Source organism: Miniopterus natalensis, chromosome 8 (assembly GCF_054644295.1).
Source record: "Miniopterus natalensis isolate mMinNat1 chromosome 8, mMinNat1.hap1, whole genome shotgun sequence".
Lineage (NCBI taxonomy): Eukaryota > Metazoa > Chordata > Mammalia > Chiroptera > Miniopteridae > Miniopterus > Miniopterus natalensis.
Genome location: NC_142088.1, coordinates 4,865,474 through 4,880,673, shown reverse-complemented (window position 1 = coordinate 4,880,673; position 15,200 = coordinate 4,865,474). Strand labels below are relative to the sequence as shown.

The following is a 15,200-nucleotide window of genomic DNA, read 5'->3' as shown; positions in this document are numbered from 1 at the left end:
ATGGTGATTTCAGAGAAGAGTATAAAGTGAGGCGTATGAAGGACTGCTATGAGCCTCAAAACTTTGGCCTAACCAGAGAAGCAGAGAGGGCTGAGGCCTACTACGTAGGGTCACTGGTATAAAATCGACAGATAATAGACTCAGAAAACCTACTAACTGTCAGATTCTTCCCTGTCAAAGAGCATCATCTTAAGAATGAAAATTAGTAAAATGAAGTTGAAAAAGCAACATGTGCCCAGTGGGGTATCGCTCAGCGGCTGAGCGTCGACCCAGGATCCAGGCGATCGGGGTTCGATTCCCGGTCAGGGCACATGCCCGGGTTGCGGGCTCGATCCCCAGTTGGAGGCGTGCAGGACGGAGCCAATCAGTGACTCTCATCATTGATGTTTCTCTCTCTCTCTCCCTCTCCTTTCCTCTCTATGAAATCAATAAAGATATATTTTTTTAAAAAAAGAAAAAAAGCAACACATGTAATGAGATTTTAAGAGAACATTTACTGTTGATAACTAATTTGATCTATTTTGGACCAGAAAAAGTACAATCCGGGGTATTTAAAATTTGTATATGGGATGGCATGGCAAGCTGTCAGGAATCTGAGTCATTAGCAGAATTGGGTAGTGACAGCAGACTGTAAAAGGTAAAGAATCTGCTTAATGCTGATGCTGATTACGGTTTCATAACGGGATTCTTGTATTAGGAGGAGGGTTTATAAGCTTAGACAGAAAGTAATGGTCAGTAGACATCAGCATAAAAGGTCTTACCAGATTTATTTCATTTTCTTAAACTCAGGAAGTGGAAGGAATAGTTATTCTTATTTTATCAATGTATTTAACAAAAAGCTACTTGAACATGATTTGGAAATAGGTGTATATGTAAGTGGTTGAGCAGCCATGCCCAAAGATTATTGTAAGTAAATTGTTACTGAAAAGAACATGATTCATTGATATAATGATAGGCTCCCTTCATGGTTATTTCCTCTTCAGCATTTTGGTTAATGAGGAGGCCATGGGAAGCATACCTATCAGATTTTCAGATGATACAAACAGGAGAGTGATAGCTAGTACATTGGATGTCCTTCAGATCCAGAAATACCTCTACAATGTTGAATGATGGGCTGTTAATGAAATGAAATTAAGTAGTGAGAAGAGTTAAAGCCTTCATTGCACTGTCATTCAGAGATCTGGCTTTGAATGAACTATATGATAGAACTGCAAAAATTCCTAAAGGCAGCCTTGGGCTACATTAACATTTGTGACATTTGTAGGAAAGGGGTGGTCGGATGTCTTCTGCATTTTTCCATTTTGGATAGGAGCATTAGCCCTATCTTTCTTAGGATAGTTGAAGAAGCTGAGAGGTTTCCTGGAGAAGACTAGGGAAGGCGGGCAAGCTGCCTTCACAGAGCCTTTCCGTGGAGAAGTTAGGGTACTACCTGCTCTGCAGTGCAGCCCCAGGACCAGCAGACACTAGTGAGGCAGTGTTCATCTCATAAAATTTTCAACAACTATCTGTTTCTGGAATCTGCTAATACTGCAGTCACTAGGAATATTTAAGGTGAAGCAATGCAGTCATTTGGTAAGGCTGTAGAAGGGAGTACCTTGGAACTAGATGATTCTTTAGGTACCATTAAATGCTTATGTCCTGCGAATCTATGCTAACTAATCTCCTTGAAGTAGGTTTCTGTTCACAAGTACTTCAGTTTATGTAGCTTTTTTATGGCCTTTGTTTTTCACCCATCTTTAGTACTCTAGTCTCCTTTGTTATTACCTGTAACTCTTTGTTTTGTTTTTTTAGTGGTTCCTAAAGGAACCACTTACAGTACATAACTTCAACTTATTGCAGTCTTCAAGAAATATTATTCTGCTTCATATATGAAAACTTTATAACACTATACTCCATTACCCACCTTTGAGTTGTTGTTGTCACATATTTTTGTTCTACATGTGTCATAACCTCAGAACACATATTTATGCTTTAAGCAGCCAATTACCTTTTAAAGACATTTTTTAAAACAATAGGGGAAAAGCTTTATATTTACCCACATTACTATCTCCAGTGCTCTTCGTTCCTTTTTGTATGTGCAGATTTTCATCTTGAATCATTTCCCTTCTGCCTCTAGGATGTCCTTAGACATTTCTTACAGTGCAGGTGACAAAACCTTCCAGCTTTTTTGTGTCTCAACAACTCTTTATTCAGCTTTGGTTTAGAATGATATTTTCACTAGGTATAGAATTGTAAGAGAATAGTTTTGCTTTGTCTTTTCCCAGAACTTTAATGATGTTCCTCCACTATCATTTGACTTGCTTCATTTCTATCAAGAAATTTGTTGTCATTCTTTAATTTTTTTCTAATGTTCTTTTTCTCTCTGGCTGCTTTTAAATTTTCTCTTCACTTAATTAAAGCAATTTGATTATTCCATGGTTTGGTGTAGTTTGCTTTCTGTTTCTTGTGCTTAGGATTTTTTTAATTTATTGTTTCCATGGGAATACAGTTTTCATCAAATTTGGTAATATTTCAGCCCTGCCAGCGTGGCTCAGCGGTTGAGCATCAACCTAGGACGCAGGCGACTGGGGTTCGATTCTCGGTCAGGGCACATGCCCGGGTTGCGGGCTCGATCCCCAGTCAGGGGCGTGCAGGAGGCAGCCGATCAATGACTCTCTCATCATTGATGTTTCAACTCTCTCTCTTCCTCTCCCTTCCTCTCTCTGAAATCAATAAAGACATATGTATTTTTTTAATTTGGTAATTTTTCAGCTATTATGTCCTCATTTATTTTGTCTGTTCTTCCTCCTTTGGGGACTGCACTGACACATGTGTCAGACTGCTTGCAGTCATCCTGTAACTCACTGCTGTGCCGGCTTTCCCCCTCTGTGTTTCATTTTGGACAGTTTTTATCTCTGTCTTTATGTTTACTAACCATTTCTCTTGCAGTGTCTAATCTGCTGTCGATTCTATCCAGTGTAATTTTTATTTCAGACATTGTAGTTTTACTTCTAAATGTTTGATTTGGGTCTTTTTAAAAAAATGCTTTCCATGCCTTTACTTAGCCTGTTTATTTTTTCCTGAACATACTGACTATAGTTATAGTAACTTTTAAAGTCCTTGTTTATTAATTCTGCCACCTGTGTCACTAGCAGGACTGTTTCTGTTGACTGCTTTTCTCATTATTGGTGCTGTTTTCCACTTTTGCTCCTTTTCGGGCTTGCTGTTAAGCTTTGTGTGGGACCAGAGAAGAGTTAGTCTAGGACAAATTTTGTGAATGGGATAAAACCCTTTGAATGCTCTACTTTCTGTCCTGTGAACAGGAGGTTTCCCTCAGGTTAATGGGAACAAGAACTGCTTCCAACCTGTGTGAGCTCTGTGGTGCTGTTCCCTGGCCCTGAGCACTGTCCTCACATGTGTGTGCCCATCAGTACTCAGCTGACGAAGCAGGCAAGTCTTTGCAGAGCTCTGGCTCTCCGCGGAGCTCTCTCCTCTCTGGTGCTCTGCCCTGCTGCAAGGGCCAGGCTCCCTGGCCTCGGTAGAGGCACAGCTCGCTCAGCTCGGCTCAGCTCGGCTCCTGGAAGCCCCGTTCCGCCCGGCTTCCTCTTTCCTGTGATGTGGCCTGGAAATGCCCCCCAGGCAGTAAGCTCTGGCAATCGTGAGGTTCACTTCATTCATTTCCTTCCCTCAGGGATCACTGTCCTGTACTGCCTGAAGTTCAGTGTTTAGAATTCATTGTTTCATCATTTTCTCCTAATTTTTTAGTCTTTTCCATGAGAAAAGTAAAATCTGGCCTCTGTTCCTCCATTTTGGTGAGAAGTGGAAGCTCTTTAGTGACATTTTGTTTATCTCTAACATTTTCCGTTGCATTCAAAACCTCTTTCAGCACATTTTCTGCTCCCACTCCCTGTTCTCTCCACACCTGTTCCCTGACAGGCCCTGTGCTCCCTCCCCCTCATCCCTGGTCATTCCAGTTCTTGCCCCTCCATCTCCTTTCCACAGTTCTTGCTTGTCGGTGTCTCCAGTCTCTGGATCAGAGCAGGTGCCTCTTCCACATTGTTTTCCTCCCATTTGATGCAGAATTGAACCTTCTCTCCCCGTCCTGTGTATCATAGTATTGTTTTCAGTGTTCAAGTGTACGTGTTGTGAGCCTGCTGGTCTTCCCTGCTGAGCACATGTGGTGATCCACGTGTACACACATGCACAGCGTTAAGCTCCTGAGGGCAGCTTGAGCTCGTCTTTTATTTCTTGTCCATAGGTCCATGGGTTTATAGTACCTAGCAAAGGTATTTAACAAATGTAGGTGTGCTATATATGTTTGTTAAAATGAATTGTTTTTCCCCTGTCCCCCAAAATCAGGCCACAGAAGAAGTTTCCAAAAATCTGGTTGCCATGAAAGAAATTCTCTATGGCACAAATGAAAAAGAGCCGCAGACGGAAGCAGTGGCTCAGCTCGCTCAAGAGCTGTATAACAGCGGGCTCCTGAGCACCCTGGTGGCTGACCTGCAGCTCATCGACTTCGAGGTAAGAAATCGCTCTTTCCATTTTCACACAGCACCCTGTTCACAGTCCTTTTCTATGTGCTGCCTCCTTTGAAACATCTGGAGATTCCTGCCAGGCTCTTGGCTCAGGGGCTGTTGACCTAAGCATGCCCAGCTGCCTCCTATTAGCAGGGCTAGGACAGGAACTCAGCGGTGTCCCAGGCTTGGCCAGGTTTTCTCCCCTTATTTCACCACTTAAAGGAAGTTTCTTAACTATTCATTATGCCCTTTCATTTAGGTTGTATTTAATAAGCAGCTTCTGTTTTACATAATTCACTGGCCCTTGGTTCTCAAGGAATCAATAATCTAAAGACGAACATAGAATGTTAGAGTTTTAGAAGTAGATGAAATCTCTGAGAAGATCCAGTTATGTTTTTGGGGGTTTTTTTGTTTTTACCTGTAGAGAATTTGTTACAGCAGAGATTGTCTGTGTTTTGCTTGGCACTGCTTTTAAATGTTTAAATTAGGATGTCACTTAAATAGCAGATGTTATACACAATTTTGAATTTCTGGCCTCTTGAAAATTTTGACTCTGGTAGCATTAGGCCTATAGTCCTTCATGGCCTCTCGTCTGGGCCAGAAGAGCACCTACCCCATGATGCAGGAGACCCACACTTGGCTCTGTGGCAGACAGTGCAGCCTGCTTTTCTGTCTTAGGGCCGGCTTTACCCATCCACATCTCCTGCCTGGCTTTGGTAGCCATTTGAGATTGTTGCCCAAGCTTATACAGCTGGTTGTGCCATGTTAGCTATTTAGTCAGGGAGCAGTGAGAATAACGGTCCTTGATACCACTCTGAGAAGCATGTATATATGGTAATGAGGGGCTCCGGCATGGTCATGACTCTGATTCTTTATTATGGGTGGGCTTTTTGTTAAGCCTGTGCCTGTCATCCTGAGTGATTGGATGTCTGTGCATGTGATTGAAAAACCAGGGGAGAAAATGGCAGACATATTGCCAGATTCAGTTTTGGAAAGGGATATGAGGGTGGGGTTCATAGGTTACTCCAATAGAATATTAATGCAAAAAGAGAATGAAGTTTTTTATTTCTATCCTGTAGAACTATGATATTTCCATTTATGTAGCTGATTTCATTTATTTTTAATAGTGTATCAAATTTCAACAACAGTTTTTATTTCCTATGCAATGTTGGGAATGCACTAGAACATCCAGTTCCTTCTCTGTCCACCCACCCAGCCCCCAGCCTTGACACCGAATTTAATATTCATTTGGGATTTTAGAGACATTAATTTAAAATAAGTGTGTGCCCCTGGGACTGGTTCTTAGCTGTTGCTGTTACAACTCCTGACCTAGCATGGGCCCAGGGTGACCTCTGGCGCTGGAAGCTGTCGTTCACTTGGTCTCCTGCAGGCTTGTCAGCCTGTTAACAAATGGCCCTTCTGAAACAGCTCTGGCACCCAGTGCTGCATTTGTTACTTCCTTATGCAGTTTTTCAGGTTCACTGTAGAGTGGTCATGTCCATCTGTTTTGTTGATTCAAGTACAGTGGCTGAACTACTGCATCATGTGAAACTTAGCACCTTCATTATTTATCTATATAAAGTTTTTCCTAAGTAGGCCTAGTTTAATAGGGGCTTGTGTCTACTTACCATTAAAGTTCAGCTTCTTACGGAATTCTTTTATTTCTATTATATTAGCAGCATACACTTTCTCCATTCATCACAATCAAAGGAAAGTATGTGTAGTGCTTATAACATGAGCATCCTATTTAGGCTGCCTGTTCCATTTGGGTGGGAACCAGATCCCTGAACATTGTAAATATAGAGCAAGGTTTTGTTTTTCATAACTGAGCATGATTCTGAGAGTTAGGAATGGTTGAAATTGTATGTAGTGAGATTTCATTTTGTTGACACATTGCTCAGGTTAAAAATAGTATACTATTAAAACTTAGAATTTGAAATTATGAAGAAATAAAGTAAGAAAATTTAATGTCTGAATGTTTTAAAGTCATATATTTGATCATAATTATAAATATGCAATGCCTTGATTTGAGTTTATCTGGGAGGGTCGATGGGCTTTTTGATGTTTAGTCAGGTAAATATTTTAATGATTGTATTCCTAATAGGGCAAAAAAGATGTGGCTCAGATTTTCAACAATATTCTCAGAAGACAAATTGGTACAAGAACTCCTACTGTTGAATACATCTGCACCCAACAGAATATTTTGTTCATGTTATTGAAAGGGTATGTACAATGTACTAACATTTATATTCTCGGTAGAAAAGTAAAAAGGAAAGATGGTCTTGGGCAAAAACAGGATGGTGAATGTGGGAAAGCATTTTCTCTGCAGTTCGCTCAGCTCTTTTTTTTGTAGATTTTGAACACATTTTCCTCCTTAAAAATTCAGCCTGTGAGCTCAGTTTAATTTGAAAAAATGCCCATGGAAGTTTAAAGGTAGGTGAATCATGAGTCTTCAATTTTCAAATCATACATGACTGAAGAAATAAGTCCTCTCTGGTTTTATTTCTATTATCTAAGATTTAAAAAGTGTAAGTGTATGAAATGTCAGTTAAATCATGTATTTAAAGACATCTTTGGATAGACGTGCACCCTCTAAGGCAGTAAAAACTGTCTAGTAAGTGGAGCGTGGATACTATATAGCTTAGTCAACAAAGAACATGTTTATGAAGTAGTATCCTTTGCTTTTTACCTGTGTCTACTCACCACAAGTAAAGCAGAGTGCATCTCCCTAAAATTAATCCTGGACTAAGCAGGCATTTGTGTTGGGGTAGTTTGTCAGTTTCAAAAAAGCCCCCCAAAGCCTAAAAACTTAAACTTCAAAACAAAACAAATCCTCCTTTCCCTCGTCACTGAGCCTCCCTGATAGCCAAGGTAACCTCCTGTCGGTTCACACCAGAGTTGTTTGCCGGCTCTGGGCATGGTGTGCGTCTGTCCCAGCCCTGGTGGTGTTCTGTTAAATTGGCAGGCAGGCGTTTTACTGGCATGGCTGTTGGCGTGAATCAGCTTGCTCTCCTACCCCAGCTTTACCACTTGCCTCACTTGATTCCTATCTCTGTGGTTAACACTTCCCTCAAGTTCAGACTTGCTTAGACAAAGCATGAGTCAGTGCGTGCACTGGATGCCAGCATTCTGTTTCCTTTTTTCTATTTCCAACTATCTGTGTTGCTTCTTCAGATGTTGCCATAAGAACTTTTGGCATCTAATGTTTTTTTGTTGTGTCAATCCAGAGTTGTGTGTATAAACATGTAGGGAGTAGGCTGAAATTTTGGTGTTCTTCAGGCAGCTTCCAGGAGCATTGTGTATTTTTAAAGCCAGTAATTTCCTTTTCCATAGGAAGCCATCTTTATTAAAATCTAGAAATTGGTTATCTCTGCCAGGGGTATGAACAGAACATTGTTAAATAGCATGTAAGTACGAATATTTAGATACAACTTAAAGGAAAAGTTTGAAGCTCTTATCCGTCCAAGCCAGAGCAGAAACCTCAGCAGGAAAGGAGAGAGGAGACATGTGCAGAATGCTGCCGGTGTGGGTACCCAACAGAACCCATCCCCTTACCCTTTCTAGCCTGTACTGTTACTGTGTCAAATGTGAGTCAAATGGAGGGGATAAAATAACAAGCCCTTTCCTCCATCACCAGCTTCATCTCTTCTTAAACTGGTCATTCTTGTTTCACGTAGTCCCCCTTTCGCCTCACAACCTTGCTTCAGTTTACATCCCTGGCAAGTAGATGATACATCTGAGGATTTTTTTTACATAGTCACAATACCATTTACAAACCTAACATTAGCTAATGCTCAATGTTCAAATTTCCTTGATTTTCACACACACAAAATGCCAATTTTTGGTTAGTTTGTTCAAATCAGGTTCCAGGCAAAGCCCACAAACTGAATTAGGTTGATGTGATTCTTAACTTTCTTTTCATCCATAATAGTTCCTGACCCCCTTTTAAAAATATACCATTTATTTGTTGAAGCAACTGGGTCGGGGGGGGGGGGGCTCCCGTGTCCTTTTAGCCAGGCCACATTAGCCTTTGACGCTTCTGCGCTTTCTGGCGCATGATATCCCACGCTTATTTTGTGTGGGTTACGTCCTCACACCCGGAAATAGCCACTTCTTCAAGGAGCCTTGTGAACTTTTAAGATTGTTGTCCTTCTGTTGCTCAGTTAGCGATAGCTTAGACAACTTCCACAGGATGTGATTATCTGCTCAGGCTGTAAGTACTTCCACATTAGCTGTTTGGGGAGTTAAGCTGCCACTGTTAGTTTGCATTTGAAAATAATCTTGTTGCTCATGTTAGACTGCATCTGGAGGCAGTTTCTTCTTCGGCAATTTAAATGTTAATGTGCCCTCCACTCTAGTGCTAACAGGTTGTACAGCATAACTGTTTGCCTTGTAATCATTGGTCTATGGTTTAATCATATAAGATAAGCTTGACAAACAGGCAACAAAACCTGCCCAACTTGTACCAAACTGTCTTACCCTTGTCTTTCTAGTCTCCTTACTAAAGATCAGCGAAGATAAATCGTGTGATTAGCCATTTTCTGAGCAGACATTTTAATCACCTGAGAGCCAGTCAGCCATCTAGCTGCCTTGCCATAAATTATACAAAGCAGTATAGTTTGGATCTTGTTGAGGATCTGTGATGAACCTATGTACAACAAAAGGTTAATGCTACTAGATAACAATTAGTACTATAGGGTTTCCAGGAGTAAAATGTGTGTGGGTTTGGACAATAAGACAAAGGTTGGTAAAAGATGGAACTTAAGAGTGAAGTTCCAGGTGGTTTAGAATTTGCAGAAAAAAGTAGGTCCAGGGGCACAGATGAACATGGTGATTGGCAACAATAAGGAGAGATCTGGATGATTTATAGCAAAGTGGGGTGGGAGGTGACACTGTGCCAGAGGAACAGCTCTGCTGAGGGAAGCCTAGATAGACATTAAGCCCAGAAGTTTGTCCTTATTTGATTCTAGAAGAAATCATTTTAAGCTCCTGAGCTGGAAATGCTATTGGTATACTTGTGTGTTGGGTAGATTTGGTAAGACAGAGCTTGCACACAGGTGCTGGTTAGGGACACTGGATTTCTCTAGGTATGAGTTAATCTGGCAGTAGGAACAGATAACAGGAACTGAAACTAAGGTATTCCAAAGAAGCAATTAAAAAGGACTGTGGCACTGGAGATGGGAAGATTGGGAGCAGAGAAAGAGGGTAAGGTTGGGCCCTGGCCTGTGTGGCTCAGGTTCTGCTCAGGTTCAATTCCCAGTCAGGGCACATACCCAGGTTGGGGGATCAGTCTCTGGTCAGGGCGTGTATGGAAAGCAGCTGATTGATGTTTCTCTCTCACATCAGTGTGTCTGTGTTTCTCTCCCTCTCCCTTCCTCTCTCTCTAAAATCAGGTTTTTTTTAAAAAGAGGATATGGTTGGAACTGTGTTGTCCTATACAGTGCCTACTAACCACGTGTAATTATTTAATTTCAAATTAATTTAAACTAAATAACATTTAAAAATTTAATCCCTTAGTCATTTTAGCCAAATTGCAAGTGCTCAGTGGCCACATGTTGCTAGTAGCTACCATAATGGGCAGCACAGATACAGAACCATTTTGGGCAGCACAGATACAGAACCATTTCCATTACCACAGAAAGTTCTCGCAGACCTGTTTCAGACTCGGGTATTGAAAACAAAACAGTGGTGCCAACTTAGAGAAATGAGGAGGCAGGGGTGGCGGCCTCTTTTGTGGAGGGAGATGAGATTTGATTTTAGACATGTGGAGTTTATGGCAGACCTTTAACTGAAGTTGTCCAGAGACAACAGAACATGCCTAAGTATAGTTCAGGTGTAGGCCTGAGCAGGGGGCCTGTAGGAGCCATGGTGGAAGCCAGGAGATTATATGGTGTTTACTAGCAGGCCGGAGGCCACTGAGGAGAGACCGCAGCCAGGGGAAAAATAGAACAGAGGGTTAGAAAGGAGAACTGGAGGAGTTTTTTCTTTGAGAGAGATGCGAAGGTCAGCACTGCCTGGACACCAGGTGGTAGGGTCTGTTAGGAGAAATCGCAGATTTGCCCAAGAGAGGTTTTTGCTGGTAGGATGTTGGGAAATGGAATTGACTGGAGGAGATTGCGTGGGAAGGACATTAAACCCGTGTGCGCAGCTTGGAAAGAAGTGGAAGAAAGGGAGCGATGCGTTTGAACAGAATGGCAGAGCCAGTCCGAAGGGCTCGGTGCATGTCAGAAGGGAGAGGGCCGCTGGGCTGAGAGGAAAATGAGCTTTTCTTTCTGGTCACAGGGAAGGGAGGCTAAGGAGATGCCAAGATAGGTGTAGAGGAAGGCTGCATATGGAGTCCCCTGTGCCCACTGCAACAGTCCTGAGCTCTCCTTGACTATGATGTCATCAGGACCAGGCTTTCAACTCTGTAGGGTTTAGGTGTTGCCAGGAGTCTTGAAAGTGTGATTTTGAGTGTTAAATTGAAACAGTAAAGTATACGTGCTGTATATGTGCTAGAGCCTTTTAGATACTGTGAATTTAGGGAACTATTTTGTTTCTTTCATACTGTTTTTTGACCCAGCTTTTGGTTTTTCTGAAGTGTTAAGAGTACCCACATGTAAAACTAACCCCCATGTGGAGGTGAGACCATAAATGCTTCTCTTCAAGTTTTTTAGCTTAAGTAATGAACTTTTATTCCCCCAACCACTCTCATGGCTGTTGTTTTCTTTGGGGGAAGCAGTCTTCACCAACTAACATGTGTGTGCCCACTAGAGGAATTCACCTTAGCGCATGTTCTGCTCTGAGGGAGATGCTGTTTGTAGCCTGCTCTGGTCACTCAGTTTGGGCACTCACTTCCCTTTCTAAAAATTCAAACTGTTCAGTGTTGGAGTTTCATAAGAGCAATCATGTTTCTTTTTTTCTTCGCAGGTATGAATCTCCTGAAATAGCTCTAAATTGTGGAATAATGTTAAGAGAGTGCATCAGACATGAACCACTTGCAAAAATCATTTTGTGGTCAGAACAGTTTTATGATTTCTTCAGATATGTCGAAATGTCAACATTTGACATAGCTTCCGATGCATTTGCCACATTCAAGGTAACATATGTAAACACTATAGAATTCTGAATATGCGTGCAAGTCCGAAAAAAAAACAGGAGTGCTGCTCTTCCTACCTCCTTTGTCTATACGCTGCTGCCCCCTAGTGGGAAGGAAGAAGACGGTTTATATACAGGGTGGGGCAAAAGTGGGTTTACATTGCAAGTACACGAAAGTTTATTCTTTTATATTATTTATTATTGTATTGTTTTTCCATGCAAACAACTGTAAACCTGCTTTTGCCTACCCTGTATATGTATGTGTGACTTAGGTATACAAATAGAGTCACGGCTTTAAAGGGTGGAAAAGTTAGATTCTAAATTTTTTGTCTTTCTAAAAGAGTAAACTTTTCTGTTAAATTACCATCAAGTATAGTAATAGATATAACAACCAGGTTTTTCTCCTGTGTTGGATATACTGTCACAGTTTCTTTGGTTAAATACCAGATGAAGTAATTGGCTTCTGTTCAGGCTGAAGGGGACCAGGGGACTTACCTCTCCCATCATATGCTCATGCCGGAGCTTGTTTTTTAAATGCATGGTTGGGGGCGGGGGGCAGACAGGATTACCAGCACTATTCAAATTACTATGTAGCCTCTCTCCCCTGTGTGTCTTATCTCTCTGCTGTAGATTTATCTAAATAAAATACACATATATAGGATACCAATGTACAATACACACATCTTTGTTTTGAATCGTAAGGTCCTGTGCCGCTTTTGGTATATAAATAAGGCGGTAATCTTTATTAGGGTTTTCACAATAAGAGCGAGTCTTTCTGTTACATTCCCTTATATAAAATGTGTGACCTTTTAAGTGAATATTTAGAAAACAACAGAGGAGTCTGAGGATGAGCTCTAGAGGAGAACTGCTGTTTTAATGTAATCAGAATGTAGTGTACTAACCTGCAGACTGCTGTGCTCAGGAACCATGAACACTGTGACAGAGATAAGTAGCCACTTCTCTTGAAAGTTTTCAGTTTTATGATTGTAAAGAGCCCCTGAGGTGAGCAGAGGCCTTGGTTTCTGGGTAAAATCTGTCACTCAGAGCAAATGAGCACCCTTAAAGAGGAGGAAAGCCTGGCAACCTGGCCACTAGGGTTCACATTGGATGGGAATAAAATAGTAGTGTGGGAAGTCCAGGAATTTATTTTCCAGAAACCATTAGGAAGACTATCAGCAGCCCTAGGTAAGACCTGTGATCTTTCTGTGTCAATGTAAAAAGCAAAATGACATGAATTTAAGATGGTAGCATAGAGTGGTAAATATGATGCTTGGGTTTCACAGCCCTTGGTGGGGTAGAACTCTTGCTCAAGATGGAAGGTGTGCCCATTCAAAGCATCAGACTGTTGTGAAGAGAGATGTAGTAGCACCATGTGTCAAGACGAAGAGATACTCCTGTGTGGAAAGAGCCGTGAGCATGAGAGTGCAGCTCTGGGAGCGAGCAGGAGGGTGAACGGAGAGAAGGAGAGGGGCAGCAGTGGTATGAGAGAATGTAGCCAGACTGCCAGACCAAGGAGAGCATGGAGGACATGCTCCTGGCAAAATTAACCAAGAGGTGAGAGAAGTGTGCTAATTATATGCCAGAAATGCGATTCCCAGTGTCTGACAAAGTCTTGATTGGCCTTCTGGTAATTCATCTCAGTTAGGGTTGCTTCTTTGAATTAAACTCACACCAAGGTGATGGAATCACCGTGGGTAAAGCAACCTGTCAGGTCATGGTGGCCACATGACCTGGGGAAGATTGGCAGAGCCAGGTGGTAGTCATTACCTGAAGAAGGGCAACTTTAGAAAACAACAGAGGAGTCTGAGGATGAGCTCTAGAGGAGCAAGCACGGAGGAGCTGGCTTGGATCCTGTATCTCAACTGCTCCTCATTGCATGGAAAGGGGAGAGCTCATTAAAACGAGCTCTCCCAGAAACAAAATAGACAGGAGGCCAAAACTAAGACAAGAGCAAGGCAGAGGCCTGGCCAACAGACCAAATCTCCCTCCCCACCCCTGCCCAAAAGAAACTCCACTCAAGTCAGGCAGGGAAGGCCAGCGGGGGCGGTCTCAGCCTCAGCCTCAGCCTCACTCCACAGGCACTGGCGCAGGGAAGGGGGACTTCCTCTCTCCTGGTTCACTTATGTCCTCTTTGCAGAGAATACTTTTATAAGGAAAAGGAGAACAGATCCCTGATGCATGTTCTCCTTCGAGAATGTGACCAGAGCAACTTCCCAGAAAATGCAGTCTGCGCACTTTCAAGTGAATGCAGCTCATCCATAACCCTAGATTCAAAGCCCCAGGAAACAGGCTGAGTCTTAAAAGGACATTCAAATTACCTGCTCTAAATGTGTAACTCGAGTGAACAGGTACTGAGATAGTTAAATCAGTGGCCAAATATTTGTTAGTGATTTTTTTGTTTGTTTGTTTGTTTGTTAAGGAATTAGGAGATTGGGAGGGGCATCAGAAGGCCAACAAATATATTTCCAATTTTCCAGAGTTAAAGAAGGTAGATTCCCCAGAGAGGCTGGTGGAGCTTGGAGCTTGATGTTATACCTGTATAAGGTTCTAGAAAGTATTTCTAAAGAGATGATATCTGAGCATTTTGGAAAGGAAACCGAATGCCCACAGCCAACATGGATTCACTAAGAGTAAGTTCAGTCATACTAATCTCATTGATGCCAGTAGATCAGGGGTCCTAAAGCGTGGCTGCCTGGGTTCAGTTCCCAGCTCTGCTGCTGATTGAACCTGTGTCTTCATCTGCTTAAATGAGTGTGATAATACTAATGTGTCAGGTTATTATGGCCTCACACAGTATGTGTGCTATAACCAGTAGCTAGAAGTATTCCTTTATGACAAGGTATACTAGATGTCAAATAACTGTGCAGACTTATTTTCATGGAAACAATAAAAAGATTAGGAGCTAGTTGGAGTTTCAATGATGTTTTGCAACTAATCGAAGGCTTGTATCCATAAGGTGCCAGAAAATGGATCGCCATCAACCTGGAGAGAGACTAATGGATCTCCACTCAGCCAAGTTGATTATTAATGACTTAGGTGAAGGGTGCCAAGGCATACTTACCAAATGTGTCGGCAGTAGCCACAAAGGGAAAGATAACAAATAACAGTGAGCCTAAATGAGGCTTCATAGATCCAGGGAAGCCAGAATATAACAGGATAAAAGTAAATGCAGATCACTGAGGTCTTCCACTTGAGGACCCAACCATATAAACATGGATGGGGGAATAGTCATGATACTAACAGTTAATACCAACTGTAATAATAAAATTAGCTAACTTCTTATCATGCTCAAACAACCCTACGAAGGAGGTATTATTACCTCCTTTACAGATAAGGGCGCTGAGCCTAGAAATGTTGAATAAAGTCAGACAGTAAATGGGCAAGCCGGAATTTGAACCCAGGCAGTCTGACTGCAGAGCCCACTATGAGAAAAGAAAATTCTGAATACGTCCATTAAGCAGTCTGATGGTGCTGCCCCAAAGCTCCATGTGCCCACACAGTGTGCGACCTCAGGAGCTTTTGATGGTCTCTCCCCACGGTAAGCTTACCAGGTAACAGCACATCAGTGTGTTCCATTCCAGGCACTATACTTTAAGAGGCACATAGACAAATAGATGACTTTCA

The 15,200-nt window shown here is 42.0% G+C and overlaps 1 protein-coding gene across 1 annotated transcript in view; it reads left to right on the top strand.

Moving 5' to 3' along the window:
• Positions 1–15,200, top strand: part of CAB39 (calcium binding protein 39) — a 63,944-nt gene that overhangs the window by 38,509 nt on the left and 10,235 nt on the right. The window contains exons 3-5 of the mRNA XM_087819522.1: positions 4,339–4,503; positions 6,604–6,722; positions 11,409–11,577. Coding sequence (XP_087675648.1) covers positions 4,339–4,503; positions 6,604–6,722; positions 11,409–11,577 — 453 coding nt within the window. The remainder of the gene's footprint in view (positions 1–4,338; positions 4,504–6,603; positions 6,723–11,408; positions 11,578–15,200) is intronic.